This window comes from Onychomys torridus, chromosome 11 (genome assembly GCF_903995425.1).
Source record: "Onychomys torridus chromosome 11, mOncTor1.1, whole genome shotgun sequence".
Taxonomy (NCBI): Eukaryota; Metazoa; Chordata; class Mammalia; order Rodentia; family Cricetidae; genus Onychomys; species Onychomys torridus.
In genome coordinates this window covers 3,806,957-3,823,587 of record NC_050453.1, presented here as the reverse complement: position 1 = coordinate 3,823,587, position 16,631 = coordinate 3,806,957, and the positions used below count along the sequence as shown (strand labels likewise).

Here is a 16,631-nt window from a genome sequence, read left to right as displayed (position 1 = left end):
ACATTCATACTACATACACACAGACACACAGACACAGACGCGCGCGCACACACACACACACACACACACACACACACACACAAGTGTGAGTGAGAGAAAGAGAGGGTGTTCCTGCCAGCAGTCCCCAGAGAAGCACTGCAGCTTGTGGTCAGGAGCACAGCCATGGAGGCAGGGAACTGAGAGTTCCTCCACTTGCTAAGTGACCTAGGGTCCATTGCTTAATCTCCCCATTTGTAAAATGTGGGTAACAATAAACCTCACAAAGTTGTTATGAGGATCAGAAGAGTGGATGCAGGGTGTAGTGCTATACACTCACTACCTAGTGAACAGAAATAGATAACCAAGGAAACAAACAGTGAAAGAATGAGAGCCAGTGAAAAGGCTCAGTGGATACAGATGCTTACTAGGCAAGCCTGAGCTTAATCCCTGGAACCCTCAAGGTGGAAGGAAAGAACCAACTCCACAAAACTGTCCTCTGACCTCTACTATGCACTGTGGCCTCCAGGCCCTCACCCCATCATGTATACAACAGTAAATAAAATGTATGGAAAGAAGGAATACATACACAGCACTGAGATGTGACTAGGGACACGTGCTGAGTATGCTCAGTCAGTGCTGGGGTGATTAGGATTAGTAAACACATTGTTCTTTTGATTCTGGCCTCAGGAAGATACAATTTTAAATCTGCATTTGTCTTATTCACAGGAATACTATGTGATTTTTGTGGGTTCTGGAGGAGAAAGATCTTGCTGAAATTTTTTTTCTAGAGCATCTATCTTACCTGCTGTAGCCCCTAAGAAGCCACAGGAGAACGGGCTGCTGCTTTGGGATTGTAGGAGGCCTTTAAAAAATGTTAATGCTGTAGGAATAGGGAACACGTTCACAACCAGAAGCCATGTGTTGATATACCTCAGTAGGCAGGACAGAGAGGGTGTGGCTGGGAAAATGCAACCCTGGGCAGAAGATTCTAATTTAGGGTGCTGTCTTGGTGGGTCTGTTGTCTTACGTGGAGTCTCCAGGGCCCTCGAGATGGTTTAAGCCTGAGAAGAAGAGGGGAACCAGATGGACAGGAGAGGAGCCCAGAGAAGACAGCCTTGTTATGTCATATTGTTTAGAGACAACCCTGTGAAGACTAGGTGCTGAAATGTTGCAGCCAAGACTTGAGGGTCTGCCCCACCTTGTCTAGAGGACTTTAAAATGATGACCCAATAGGTTTTATGTAAAATGACTGTGGATAACTTTCCGTCCAGTCTGAGATTGAAGCTGACAGTAATCGGAATGTCAGATTCTCTGGGGCGGCCGACTTCTAGGTTGCCGCCGTTTCCTAGCAATGCAGGGCCTGTGCCAAGTCATTGCACAGGCACAAAACTGCTGGTGGGTTTCCCCCGAGAGGAAATAGTTCATTGGAGCCTCACTGCAGAAACCAGCACAGGTAGGTAAAATGTTTTTATAATTGCCACTAGGAAAAAGAGAGAGTCCAGGGGGACTCTTCTGCCCAAGGGACCCTCTCTAGTTATAACCTAATTTGTTGTGCGTATGTGGATCGTGTGGGTGGAGTTTATCCTGCTGAGGTAGTAGGTTAAATTGTTTTCAAACTGTGTGGAGACTCTAAGAGATGGAAGTTATTGCACTTTCCCACCATGCTCTGTGGTTCAAATGTGAGGTTTTGAGACAGAAACTGACACCTGTCACTGTATGGTGGGGTCTGTTTCCTCTTTTCCCTATTGGGGTTGTACATGAAGCCTCTGCAGTTCTGGAATTGAGGTTTGTGTTTTGATAAGGACAGATCTATGGTGGAAGTGGAAGCTAGTTGTCACTGAAGAAGCTTCTACAGCCATTCTGGTCTGTGATCATTCTGGAGTTTATGTTCATTTGCATGTGGTAGAGCAGTACAAATGAAAACCTCAGCAAGTTACCCATAGCGGTAAAAAGTGGCAAGGCAAGAGAGTTTTCTGGCAAGAAGAAGGTATTATATGCAAGGTGAAAAAGACGAATCCAATATGCATAACTAAAATGAACTTTGAAATACAAGAACTAGGTATAAACACCATTTGAAATGGTTTCCTGAAGGAGTCAAACCAAACGCTATTTTTCATACTTTATAGGGGTTTGTCTTAACTGAATGTGATTCTGTGGTCAGAAAGCTAAAAATAAGCCCCTTCCATACATCCTTGGCATATTTGTACCTGCAGCATGGTGTGTTGCATGGTTTGCTGAATTTCAAGAGACGTTTAAGGGCAGGCTAAGGGTATAGCTAGAACCGTAAAGTGCCTGCTTAGCTGGCTTGAGGCCCTGGGTTCAAACCCAGCAACTCCCCTCACTAAAAAACAAACAAACAAACAAACAAACAAACAAACAAATCATCCTGAGTTTGAAAGCTAGTTAACAGAAATGTCTGAAATGAGCAAGGAGATTGGGGGGCTTCTGGGTCCTTTGCATGAGGAGCTAGCAAAATGACAATTTCTGCAGTGTAAAGAATAGGATGACATCGCTCAACAAGCACCCAAAAAATGCATACCCTAAACTCAATTCCTGCTTCCTCAGAATGCAAATAGACCTAGGGCCTTTAAATAGACAACTGTTTTGAAATGCAGCCATTAGTGTGGGCAACAATCCAATCAGACTGGTTATCTCACAAGAAGTTTGGCTGGGTGTGGTGGTGCATGCCTCTAATCTCAGCATTTGGAAGGAGGGTAGTCTGGGCCAAATCATGAGTTGAAGGCTGGCCTGCTGGGTTACCTATGGAGACCTTGTCTCTTAACAGTGTCAAACAACAGTAACAGAAGAGATCTGGACAGAGCTAGAGAGAGGAAGTAGATCCATGCCCAGAGAGATGACTGTGTGAGACTGGGTAAGAGGGTGATATCTGTAAGGCAAGGAGGTAGGTCAGAAGAAGCTACACATGTCCACACACTATGATCTTTGGCTTTAGCCTCCAGGAGTTGATGAAAACTAGTGTCTGTTATTTAGGCAGCAGTCTGGCATTTTGTGCGGCCACCATTGTGGACTAATACAGACAGAACAGATGTCATCCAATAATGACCTGCAATTAAAAGGATCTAGAAAAGACTGTGATCATCTCAGGGTACTTCTAAGATTCAGGTTTCTTAAAGTCATTCTTAAACTATCAACTCAGAATCTCCTGTAATAGGTTTTTTGTTTGGTTGGTTAGTTGGTTTTTGAGGCAGGGTCTCTCTCTGTATCTACATAGCCTTGGCTGTCTTGGAACTCACTACATAGTCCAGGCCGGCCTCTAACTCACAGAGATCCACCTGCCTCTGCCTCTGCTTTCTAGGATTAGAGGTGTGCTCCACCATGCCCAACATTCCTATAATACTTTGGAAAATGTATTTTCCAAAATATTATAGGAATTCCCAGGATCTAGTGTTACAGTGTTCTATGTATCTGGGTTCTTATTGTGGTGAAATGTCCCAAATGATGCTTTTGAAAACCAAAGCTTGAGCTCCACTGCTTGGCTCTCAAGCACTAATTATCTCAAGTGCTAGAGTAGACAGTCTTCAGGCAGATGTTCTACCATCTAGGAAACAGATGTAAATCTTACTGTTAGTTATCCATGTCAGTGGGTACCACAGCATGTGGGAAAGCTGAATGGGGTGGAACAAATGGAATCCTTGAAGGAATTTACATTTGATTCTGGAAATATGATCCTCACCTATCTTCCTTAAGGATACAATGGCACAATTTGAACAGTCATCTTCAATACATGTGATTACACTTTTCTCTTTAGGTTTATATTTAAAGGTCCAATATCTTGGTGCCTAAATAGACAATGGGAGAACAGGAATTGAATCAGCATATCTAACTTTTCTATTGCTAGTCAGTTCTTTTTTTTCCTTGTTCCTCCTCCTCCTCCTCCTCCTCCTCTTCTTCCTTCTTCTTTTTTGTTATATTTCAAGACAGAGTTTCTCTGTGTAGCCCTGGTTGTTCTGGAACTCACTCTGTAGACCAGGCTGGCCTCTGCCTTTAAAGTGCTGGGATTAAAAGTGTGTGCCACCAACAACAGGCTGTTGTGCTTTAATCATACCCTGGGCCTTGAAAATGCAAGTGAGCTACATCCCTAGCATGCCTTGTACTATAAAATATATTTGTGAAATAGATAAATGAAAATAATAGCTATAAAGCTTAAACATACATGGAAAGGATAAATATTCCACATGGGTTCTGTGCAGAATATGAATTAAAAAAAATATTTCCTTGTGGCATAAGGCAACTTTTCTTACTTTTGTTTCTGGATCAAAGAGGGAGAGAGAAGAGAAGGAGGGTTGATGAAGCATGAACTTTTTTTTTTTTTTTTGGCTTTGTTTTTTTAGGACAAGGTCTGACTCTGTCACCCTGGCTGGCACAGGACTCCTGCTTCTGCTGTAGCCTCGATAGTACCAGGATTATAGATGTGTACCACACTGGGCTTGTACACTGTCAAAGTAGGCAAAGTAAGTGATACTCCTTCAACAATGGCAGTGCCTTAGAGACATTCAAAAACTGCCATTCTAGCTGGGCATTGTGGTTCAAACCTATACTCCCAACACTGGGGACACTGAGGCACGAAGACTGTTATGTGCTGTTGGAGGCCAGCCTGAGCTATGTTATGAGCTCCAGATCAGCCTGGACACAGGAAGTAATGTCTGGTCTTAGGAAGAAACAAACTGCTGCCCTATTCACAAGGCTTTATTTATTTATAGACAGGGCCTCACTCTGTAACTTATAGTATCCCAGAACTTGTGTAGGAACCCATTCTGTATCCCAGGCTAGCCTCCAGCTCACAGTAAACCTGCCTCTGCTCCTCAAGTGCTGAAATTACAGACATGAGCTGCCACACCCAACAGGAGACACAGGGTCTGTAAGAACTCTTGGTTTTGGTGGTTTGTTTTGTTTTAAAACAGAACTTTAGGCATGACATCTGTTTGTTTTCCTTATGGTGTCCAGCCTTTAAGCCCAACTCAGCTAATATCCTAGTAGTCACCAGGCCTGGTTAGGTGTTCCTATGGCCATTGTATTCAGTATCAGGCACATGGCTAATTGTTTTTTCTTCCTAGATTAACCCATTTTAGTGTCTCTGTGGGTTCTCACTGGGTCCTGTCCCCCAGAGAAAGTGTGTGTGTGTGTGTGTGTGTGTGTGTGTGTGTGTGTGTGTGTGTGTGTGTGTGTGTTTAGCGGGACTGAAAATCTTGTCATTCAGGTTCCAGGTGCTTTCCAGAAACAAGAATTCTGGCACTTAGAAGAATTGATTTAAAAACGCTAGACCGTAATACCTTGGGGAGGATCCGAAGAAAAGCCCTGAGCGCAAGCGGGCTTCTTTAGGAATGAAAAGGAGAAAGCGTGCCAGCCTGGGCAGCCAAGGAGCCTCAACAATGCAGCGAGGTCCTTTCGGCTGAAAGGGGTCCAAGCGGGCCCGGTGCGCGTGGAGGGCCGGCCTTCTCTCCAGACCGTTCCGTGCAGCGTTCAGCCCCCGACTCGGGGCTCTGCGAGGTCCGGGCCTAGGCCGGGCGGCCCGGGGGGTCCGTGGAGCGGGCGGCGCCGCGCCTTCGTTAGAGGGCGCTCAGGGGCGCCGCCGCTTCCTCCCGCCACCCCTCCCGCCAGCCGGGAGCCCTGGGGACCGAGTCTGCACGCCGCCCGGGACCCGGAGCGGGGAGGGCCGCGCCGCCGCCGCCTCCTTCCGCTGGCCATGCATTCTTCCGGCTCCCGCAGCCCGGGCCCGGCCCCGGCCTGCCCGAGGTAACCTGGGGCGCGGCGGGCCGGGCCCGGGAGGCGCTGGGGGCGGGGAAGGGTGCCGTTGGTCGCGTGGCCTGCGAAGGAGGCGGCGGCGTCCCCAGGGCCGAGGGCGCGGTAGGCCCCGGGGAGGAGGCGGGGGCGCCGGGGCATCGCCCGCCTCCCCGGGACCCGCCCCGGTGACAGGTCCGGCCTCTGAGTCCCCACCGCGCCTCTGTCCGCAGGCAGCCGCGAGGGGACTAGGGCGCCCGCGCGCCCGCTCGCGCCGCGCCTCGGGCCGCCTGGGCCGCCGCAGCCGCGTCCATGACCGCGACCCCCGGGCCGGGGACTCCCGCCGCCGCCGCCGCCGCCGCCGCCGGCCCTCGGCCCTGTCGCCGCTCGCCGCCCGCGCCCATTGAGGTGAGCTCGCTCGCTCGCTCGCTGGAGAGAATCGGCTGAGGGGAGCGGGCTGGGGGAGCGGGCTGGGGGGACCGGGCTGGGTAGACCTGGCTGAGGGGAGCCCGCTGCGGCGACCCCGAGGCCGCCCCCCTCCTCACCTGGGGAAACCGCTGCCTGCGCCTCGGCTGGGCGCCGCGGGCTCCGCGTCCCTCGCCCCTCGCTGGGCTTCCCCGTCTGGGTCCCGCTCCCCTCCCCCGCCCGCGGGCTTCCTCTCACCTTCATCCTCCGTCCTGGGCCCCTCTCCTTTCCTTTGCCCCTTCGAGCCCAGGGAAAGCAAACCCCCGCTGCTGCGGGCCAGCCCTTGGGGAGCCCGGGAAAGGCACGGCCGGGCGTGCGGGGCCGGCGGTGGCGGGACCCCGTGCTCCGTCCCGCAGCTCCGGGTCACCGAGACACCGAGGCTGTCTGGCGGAAGCCGGCGACCCACCGCAGAGGGACGCGGTGCTGCCGCCGGGTAGCGGGACAGCTTCATCGTTGGCTAAATATACTCGGCCGTGGCCCATGCCCCGCGGAACAGCTCCCTTGACCTTGTGCGGCTCCTCCCTCCTCTCCGTCCCGCTCGCTCTGTCCCCCCTCTGGAATTTGACCTCGAGATCGCCGAGTGTCGCACCGGGAGAGCTTAGACCCTCGCGTTTTCTCCTCTTTCTGTGCGGCTGACTGCTTTAAAGGTGTTGCATCCATTTTCCTTTTGAAATGATTTTTCCTTTCATCCCCAGAAAGACAGGACCGACGCCAATGTGAGAATGGCCGTGACCGTGGAAGAAGCTCCGTGGCTGGGCTGGATGGTAGCGAAAGCCCTGATGAGATTTGCCTTCATGGTCGCCAACAACCTGGTTGCTATCCCATCCTACATCTGCTATGTAATTATACTGCAGCCCCTCCGAGTGCTGGACAGTAAGCGCTTCTGGTATATCGAGGGACTCATGTACAAATGGCTTTTAGGAATGGTGGCTTCTTGGGGATGGTATGCAGGATACACAGGTAAGAGCACTTTAATGCATTTGAACCAATTTGCAATGCCTAAGTCAGGAGCCATGATTGAGTATATATTATGCTTTGGGTTGAGAATGCTTTGGCTATTGGGAAAAAAGTCTTTGTTGGATTTCTCATCAGAACCTCAGCCAAGAAGCCTGATGTTATCAGAAATATAATTTTATAATTAAATATTGTTGATAGATTCCTTAAATAATGTATTTTTAATGTGTTTGACATCGGCTTATTAAAAATGCTTTGCAAAAGCTATCATAGAGGAATAGGAATGCATTATGTAGGACTTTAAGTGCTTAGAAAGTGAACATGTAAGATAGGGTCCATAAACATTGAAATTTAGAAAAGCCATGGAGCCATTTTTCTGCTAAGACAGTTTAGTAAGTTTTTTTCATGCAACGTGATACTGCACTGTGTTAATGTTTTAAGCCAAGCCCCCTCATGTCTGTTAAGTATATTTCTTTTGTTTTCTAGAATTTATATTTTATCTCATAAATCTGACATTATTAAAAATTTTTAAATTGTTATGTGTCTTAATTTTCCCTGGGTGTCTTTAAATGAATTTCTATTTTTGCCTTTAAACTGCATTTGGGGAGAAGGAGTAATCCATGCTGAAGTGGAGTACTAATGAGAAGTGGTGTTCATTTTCTGCTGTGAACATTACCTATTTTGAGAGCTTCCATTTCTGCCTAAGTGCTGTCTCCTTTTCTCCCCTTTGATTGTTTCTTTCCTTGACTCTTGCTTCTTTAAGATTAAAATAATGCATAAAGAGGTGAGGCTCCTAGCACTTGTGACACGTGGAAACTTTTCCATAGAAATAGAAAACTGGTGGCCAGGTGCCTTGGCAGCTTGGCTGCATAGTTCATAGCTAAGAAGAGCAGAGGGTGCTGTAAGGGTCGAGAAGCGAGACAGTTCTCCATTTTAATTTCCCTCTTGCCTGCACAGCCTGTGTCTGCCGATTTTATCCATACACCAGAAAGACTGATGGCTCACAGGGGGCTGGCAGACTTCTGCTGTGTGAGAAAATGTTCTCTGTAGGCCCAGATGAAGGCTTTCCCCTTCCATCACTGATAATCCATTATTCTGTGAGCCCATGGGATAGTAATATGCACTGCTTCTTTGTAATGAGCTGTTGAGATGCCAGTGCTTTTTTGGGGTACAGTGGTGAGCACCTCATCCTTTTCAGTGCCTGGTAGCAATAGCAGTGGTAGAAAGAGGAGGCTCCTGCCTGTGATGCCGAATTTCATCTTCATTGCCTTGCTGTCTTAAGAATGGCTTGGCTTAATGTAGTTGACTTTCCCCAGTATGCTATGTAATAACTGGTGGATTTATTCTTTGCACAGCATATTTAAGTTTGCTTGTTTTAAATCAGCTTATAGGCTTTCAGAAACAGCTATTTTTATACTTAAAAACAATGAAATAACTGCAGTACTTGTATGTAATACATATTTATGGGTGTCAGCTTGATGAAGAAATTAGTCATTGACCTTGAGGTCATGAAAAACCTAGTAAGTACTGCTTCCTGAAGTTGATCACCTACGGTCGCAGCTTGGTAGTAGGGTCCTTTTTTTTGTTTTTCTTGAGACAAGATTTTTGTGTGTGTATCTGGGCCACCCCTAAACTCACACTGTAACCCAGACTGGCACTGAACTCAGATCAGAGCATTTCTCCTGCCTCAGCTTCCCAAATGCTGAGATTTCTGTGCCTGCCTCCGGGTGTTTTTAAGCAAAGATTCTTGGGGCATCTTCTTTACTGACTACAGATCTATGAGGGTTTTTGTGTCCAGCTCAATGGTCATGGTGTGAGCTCTGTATTTCAGTGTCTCTCAAACATTCGCTCTTCTTCAGGCTACTGAATGTTGGCAATTTGATTAGTTTTCATCAATTTTAGTTTGCATATTTTCATTGAATTTTTTTTTTTATGAGCAGAACACTTGATTATGCAAAGTCTGGTCACAGTCGGATCATAACAGAACAGTTAAGAAGTCAAACAGAGTAGGAATGACTTTTGTCGAAAGCCTGAGTAAAGTCACAAGAGGCTAACCTACATAGAAGTTCATGAGCTCCTTTCTTTGCATTATGTATCTCATTCCTTTCCTTTCTATCAAGAGGACAGTAGGCATTTTGTTTTCCTTTCTCTGTAAGTTTTACAGATGGAAAATTGAACAGTGAACAGTATCAAAGGAATTCTCAGAAGATCTGCTCAGTAGCTTGGTATTAGAATACTTGCACAAATTTCTGGTACCACAGACAGACAAACAAGGTTCCTTGTTAGTGTAAAGGAAGATTTATTGAAACTCCATGAAGAGGCAAACATCACAAAAATGGATCCTTCAAACATACGTGATTCTTGCCCCATAAGCCCATGAACCTTTCTTTGTTTTTTCCTTGGAGATCTTTGATAGTGCCCCTGCTCATCACTCCTGTGTCGGTTGACACCTGACTCGTCACAGCAGTCATTCCTACACTGTTTGCTGTCCTGGCTGTCCTGTTAGGATCATACCAGCAAGTCTAGTGTGCTTGTTTCAGAATAAAAACTGCCAACGTTTTGTTGAAAATCCACTTAAGAGGAATTTTTAAATATCAGTTAGAAAGGTGAAAAGTGAACACTGGTTTCGAATGACAAATTTTCAAATTGTGGTATTTCAGTGTAAGGCATGATGACTGCTCAGCTGAGGACTATGGTGATCCTTTAACCTACCCTGATCTATATGGTAGCAACTAGCTGCGTGTGAATTAGTTAAAACAACATAAAATTGAAATTCAGTTTGGTCACACCTACATGTCAGCACGCAGTACTAGGTGGCTTAGGGGCTCCTGAACTAACAAGTACAAACAGATTACAGAACAGTCTGTCATCATAGAAAATTCACTGGACAGAGCCAATAAATAGTCCTTATGGTTTCTTTCTTCTTCTTAGGAAAATTGTATTTTCATTTTTATCAGGAGAACATTTTTCTTTCTTTTTTTAAAATTTTTATTTTATAATTATTTAATTTTACATATCAGCCACAGATTCCCCTGTCCTCCCTCTTCCCACCTGAGAACATCTTTTTCTTGATCTAACAAATTTCTGGGCTGGGGATACAGCTTAGTGATAGAATATTTGCTGCATATGTAAATAAATGAACAGGTTCCTTTGGGATATACGGGAAGATTTATTAAAGTTCTGTGAAGAGGCGAACAAAATGAATCCTTCAAACACACCTTTGATTCTTGGATGAGGAATGGTAAGACCCATAAGCCCAGAACCATTTTTTTGTTATTGTTGATTGTTTTTTGAGACAGGGTGTCATTATGTTGATATGTAATCTTGGAACTCAATATAGCCAGGCTGTCCTTGAACTCATGGTGATCCTCCAGCTTCAACCTCTCACATGCAAGCTGGATTACAAGCATAAGCCACCATGCTTGGCTTCCCAGAATTTTGTGTTTAGTTTTTGTTTTCTCAAAGATGAAGAAGTATCTATAGACACAAAAGATAGAAAGGAGATTTTCTGGTCTGTCTTCCTTTTCTGACTTTGTCTTGTCAGATGAACACATTTCTTGAAAGGACCCCAAAGACCATGGGGTTTGTGCAGGCTCACTTGGTAATAGGGAGTGGTGAAATTGTAGCCACTAGCTCTTCAGAGGCAAATGATGGACAGACATTTCATACTGGGACAAGCTTTATACTGTTTGCCCTAATACTGTGAAGGCAGTCTGAAAACTACTAGTTTAGCCAGTGATCCACTTCTGTATGCATTACTTGGACCTGTAAGTCAGCCTGTCTCTCCTCCAATTTAAGTGAAGACTGGCAAATTTCAGAGAGAGCATATATATAAAACAAAATGTGCTTATTTAAGGTAGTTTTAACTTTCATTCACTTATTTTGGTAAACTCACCATTATTCAAACACATTTAATTAAAGTCTCAGTACACTAAACAGTTTAAAGATATTCATTGTAAGTGGAAGCTCCAGAATTTCTACAAAGGACTGAGAGTCTGGGCCAGAGTCTGGCTGGCAGGAGCTTGGGGGCTTGCTGCCGAGCTGGCTTTGCTTAGCAAATGCTGTTTTCCTTAGATAGATATTTACCTGTGTTGGCTTCAGGGAAAACTGATGCCGATTAGGCAGACTGTTTCCTCCTGAGCCCAGGCTTCAGTGGCTCTATATGTTCAACATTGTGGGTTATTTGACTATTTGGTAGTGTATGTCTGCTGAGCTGTGCTGAAGAATGTGTGGGATATTTTGTTGTTATTTAATTTACTTTTATTCTTTACTGTAAGTGAAGGTAGTATCTGAAAAGTATTATTTTGATGGTAATGCAGCTTGGAACTCTTGAGTCAGTGATAATGATCCATCTTACTTCACTAGTGAGTATGCTTGCCTGTGACCTACAAGATCTTCTTTATAATTCTAGAGCCTGATTGATTGCCTGATGTTTGTAGGGTGCTTGGTATGTGTGTTTATATGTATATTTGAGATAGAGTCTCATGTTCCAGGCTAGCCCGATTCACTGTGTAGGTGAGGCTGGCTTTAAACTTCTGATTATACTGTTTCTACCTTCCAACTGCTGGGATTATAGATTTATGCCACTCCATGATGTCTGGTTTGTTGTTGTTATTGTTGTTGTTTTTCAGGAGATGGAAGCTAGGGCCACATACATGCGGTTTGAAGCCCTGTACCCTAGAGTCCAGCTTTCTCTTTCTTCTTGAGTAACCTCTTTCCTTTTTTTTTTTCTTTAAGAAAAAAAATTTCATTCACTGATTGCCTTCCTGATATAAAGGTGGATGCAGGCTACAAAATATGAACTCCAAGCCAGATCATATGAAATTAGTATTTTTCATTTAATGAGTTTGTTTACTTTTAAAAAGTGTCTTGCTATGTAGCTTTGGCTGGCCTGGAACTCACCATGTAGATCTGCCTGACTCTGCTAACCAAGTGTTTGGCATTGAAGGTGTGTGAGCTTGTACCTGTGTGTGGGAACAGGTGCCCTGGAAGTATTTAGATGCATAAGACATAATTGGTGACTTTAAGGAACTCTCAGCAGCACCGGTAGGGAGACAGTGAGACAGTGTACCAAAGAGGACATGGACTGAATGGTGCTCTCTAGTGGAGATGTTCTGCTGCCTGATGAATGGCAGAGGTAGCAGGCGGTGAGAGGGACTGATTTCCTGGTTTGGGGGCTTTCCACTGGCCCATTAGGGAAATCTTTCTCTGTAAGGTTACCCTCTAATTCCGTCATTAGCACTTACAATAAATGTAAATATCTGAATAATCTGTGAGTTTGAAGTTTGTTATCTTTGTGAACCATAAGCTGAGTAGTTCTTTGCACTTCCGTTTACTGAGTGTGCCGTTTTATTTCATCACTTCACTGTTGACGTCATTTCATACTTAGAGCAGTTGTACTGGCCGATTATTACCCCTTGCCTTTTGTTACTGATGTTGAAATCGAAATAAAGGTTTTGCAGGTACTTCCCCTTAAGCGTTAACTGAATTGATGTTTGCCACAGTTTATTTTTGCATTCAAAGAGCCGAAGTTGATCTTCAGGTCCTGTTCCTGGAGGGTTTCTTGGATTACTCTCCTCTGTGCCCTTGGATTCAGAGGTGTGAGCCCTCGGACTGAAGTCTAACATCTGAAAGCAAAGTCACAACTGGATTTCTGTAAAAAGCAAAAATATTGCTACTTTATAATGTATTGGAAATTTATAAAATCACACTTCCTCTATGTTTTATGCTTTCATATATATATATATATATATACATATATATATATATATATGTATATATATATGTATATATATATATATATATATATATATGTATATGAGAAACTTGGGTCTTTAATTGTGTTGCCTGTTCTTTGATTTTTGTTGCTGTTCAGATATTTAAGAAGCTTTGTATTTTTATCTTGCTTCTTTATATCATATTCTTAGTTCTCTATTTAATAACCCTGATGAAGAAAGGTAAAATTCTTTTTAATCCTCCTTTCTTCCCTTTCCCCATCTCCCATCACTCGATTTCAGTCATTTCCCCCTAAATCTCATTTATATATATGTAAATATTTAAAAAAAACAAAAACAATAAACTGAACTCTTTTTTTTTTTTTTTTTTTTTGAGACAGGGTTTCTCTGTGTAGCTTTGTGCCTATCCTGGAACTCACTCTGTAGCCCAGGCTGGCCTCGAACTCACAAAGATCCGCCTGCCTCTGCCTCCCGAGTGCTGGGATTAAAGGCGTGTGCCACCACCTGGCTAAACTGAACTCTTAGCTTCTTCTGGCTGCAGGCATTTCCATTAGGTTGTGATAAACCTGTTATTTCTCAATGAGGGGTCATGGGAACAAAATGAGGATATTTTCTTATAACATTTCCAGAACTTCCTTTATGTTGCTTTACTCTTAAAGGACAGCTCTACCTGGTTGTAAAATTCCTGGCTTACAGTTTGACATGGTATCTTGTACAAATGTTATACAAATGCCTTCTGCCATTAAATGGTACTGCAGAGATGTTGGACACTAACTTGAATTTTCTCTCATTATTAGTGATGTGTTCTTTACAAGAATATATTGCTGTAGTTGCTGAACTCTGTTTTTCCTAATACAAGTGTGGTCTTTATAGATCCCCCCCCCCCCCCCCCCCCGAGACAGTGTCTCACTGTGTAGCTCTGGCTGGCCTCAAACTCACTCTGTAGACCAGACTGGCCTCAAACTCACTGAGATCCATCTGCCTCTGCCTCTCAAGTGCTGGGATTAAAGGCATGTGCCACTATATCCAGCTAGAGTAAAAATTTATTTCAAATTTATATCTTTAAATGTTTATTGCATTTCATTGTTTCGGTTTTCTGTAAGCTCTCTTTGTATGTCTTATATTAATTTTTTTCTATTCATTATCTTTAATTTTTTATTATATTTGTGTGTGCATACATGTGTGTACCCTAGTGTATGAGCAGAGGTCAGAAAACAGTCTGAAGGAGTTGGTTCTCTCCTTTACTACATGGGTCCTAGGGATCAAACTCAGACTGTCAGTCTTGGTAACAAGTGTCTTTACCCATTGTGCCATTTTCCAAGTCCTTTTCCTCTAATTCTTTTTCTTGTTGTTATTATTTGAGACAGAGTTTATGTGTATACTGTATATGGATCTGAGAATGACCTTGAACTCCTGATCCTCACAAGTGCTGAGATTATAGGTGTGTTCCACATCACAGTCAACTTTCCCCTTTGATTTGACTTCTTTTGTTTATTTCTATCTCTAATGTCTGCTTTCTGCAATGTCTTTTCTTTGTTCTCCTTTATATATTTCTTCATTTCTATGATTTAAAATTTTTTCTATGTCTTCCTTGAATTCTGCCAGCCCATATTTTCCTTATTCTTGTAATCTGGACATTCTCCCTTGTGTTCTTGGGGTGTTTTGTTTTGTTTTGTTTTGTTTTTTGTTGGATTGTTTTTCTGTAGTCCTATTCATAGTAGTAGTTTATTTAATTGATTTTTGCAAATTTATGCAAGAATATTTAGTTACAAGTTTTACTTTCTCCATTATAATTATCCTGATGAATGTTCTTTGATAGTTCTATTTTGTTGCTCATTTCTGTAGTATAACTCAGTGCTATGACAGGTACTTTTTTATTCCTTATAATGTAATTGCTTGGATTTTCTGGAGTTGCTATTGCAGAAGGTTTGGATGAGGCTGGATAGATTTCTAGATTTCTTCTTCATGTTGCACATACAGCACCTGGATGTGTTTGTCTGTACTGCCATACGGCTTATTTCTTTCTAAGTCAGATTGAGTCTGGGAAGCCTTACATGGCAAATTTTGGACTTCACACTCATTCCCTTGCAGCTGTGGCTGGATTGACACGGCCCTTGCAGAACAGAGTCAACCCCCTTCCTTGGAAAGTGTATTGCTGCTGTTGCTTTCTTTCATACATATTACATTCATTGGTGTTTTGCCTGCGTATATACTGGAGTTACAGATAGGTGTGAACTGCTATGTGGGTGTTGAGAATTGAACCCAGGTCTTCTGGAAAAGCAGCCAGTGCCCTTAACCACTGAACCATCTCTCCAGCTTGCTACTGTAGTAAGAGTTGTGATCAGTTTTCAAGCTATGTGTCATATCACCAGATGTCATATTCAATAGGTCTTTGAAGTGTTTGAAGATTAGCTATCTATATGAAATATATCTTTGTATACCTAGAAAACCTAAGTAACATGACTATAAGTTTGACTACATAGATGACTATTAATCTATATTCTTAATTAATTCATAATTAATCCATATATTTTTTTTTTTTGAGCTGAGGATTGAACCCAGGGCCTTGTGCTTGGTAGGCAAGCGCTCTACCACTGAGCTAAATCCCCAACCCTAATCTGTATTTCTTAATTATACATTACATTTTTAAATGAGCTATATAAGCACAATACCCCAAAGAAGAGTAGAAACATACATAGACCATAACAGAAATAACTTAAATTGTATTAATAAATTAAAATCCATACCAATGTAAAATATTTTGAGATTAATGGTTGTTTTTGGATTAAAGTTAGATTCAATAATCTACCCCCCCCCATTGTTTCTATATCAGCCTGTATTATCTGCAGGAGCCTTTCTGAAATACTGGGAGGTATCCCATGCCTGGTTCTGGGATTTTTGTTTAATAATGAGTGGTTTCTAGAAGCAGTATTATCTACCCATGCAGAATACCATTTTTATAAATTAGTTTATAAAGTAGTGGCTTTCCATACAGCTCTAAAAATACATTGTTAGTTCTTTCTCTTTCTGTTTGTTTGCTTGCTTGATTTTGTTTTTAAGCAGGGTCTCACTATGTATCTCTGGCTAGCCTGAAACATGCTATGTAGACCAGGCTTACCTCAAAGTCATGACGACCTTCCTGCCTCTGTCTCCCAGTTTAAAGTTCTGGGATTCAAGGTGTGTGCTGCCACGATGGGCCTCCTTGGTGTTTTTTGTTTAGTTTAGTTTTGTTATTGAGGTAGAGTCTTGCTTTATATATTCCTTGGTTGGCCTGTTACTTGGTATATAGCCCAGATAGCCTCAAACCTGAAGCAGTCCCCCTGCCTCAGATTCCTCAGTGCTAGGATCATAGGCTAGCATGTCTATTTCATACTTTAAAATATGAAGAACAAACAAGTCTGGTGATTTGCTTCTCATTTTAAATCATAATAATTAAAAATTATACTATGTCAGGAAGTGGTTGGAGAGATGGTTCAGTGTAAGAGCATGTAGTGTTCTTGCAAAGGACTGGAGTTGAGTTCCCAGCATCCTTTGCAGCTACAACTGTCTTAAACTCCAGTTGTCAGGAGGTCCAGCACTCTCTTCTGGCCTCTGTGGGCACAAGGAATGTATGCAGTGTGCATACATACATGAAGGTAAACACTTATATACCTGAAATAAAAATAATAAACATTTTTTAAAAAAATGGATTAGGGCTAGTCAGGTAGTTTGGTGGATAAAAGCAGTTCCATTCCAAACCTGATAACCTCAGTTTACTCC

At 43.4% G+C, this 16,631-nt stretch overlaps 1 protein-coding gene across 3 annotated transcripts in view; it reads left to right on the top strand.

Annotated features, from left to right (window-relative positions):
* Nucleotides 1-5,567: 5,567 nt before the first annotated feature.
* Nucleotides 5,568-16,631, top strand: part of Lpgat1 (lysophosphatidylglycerol acyltransferase 1) — a 56,694-nt gene continuing 45,630 nt past the window's right edge. Inside the window, exons 1-3 of one of the 3 annotated variants that reach the window (XM_036201876.1) lie at nt 5,667-5,733; nt 5,952-6,126; nt 6,879-7,143. In XM_036201876.1, the coding sequence (XP_036057769.1) occupies nt 6,031-6,126; nt 6,879-7,143 (361 nt within the window). In that variant the 5' untranslated portion in view covers nt 5,667-5,733; nt 5,952-6,030. Of the gene's footprint in view, nt 5,734-5,951; nt 6,127-6,878; nt 7,144-16,631 lie in introns of those variants that run through there. The other 2 variants (XM_036201879.1, XM_036201877.1) reach the window with 2 other exon arrangements.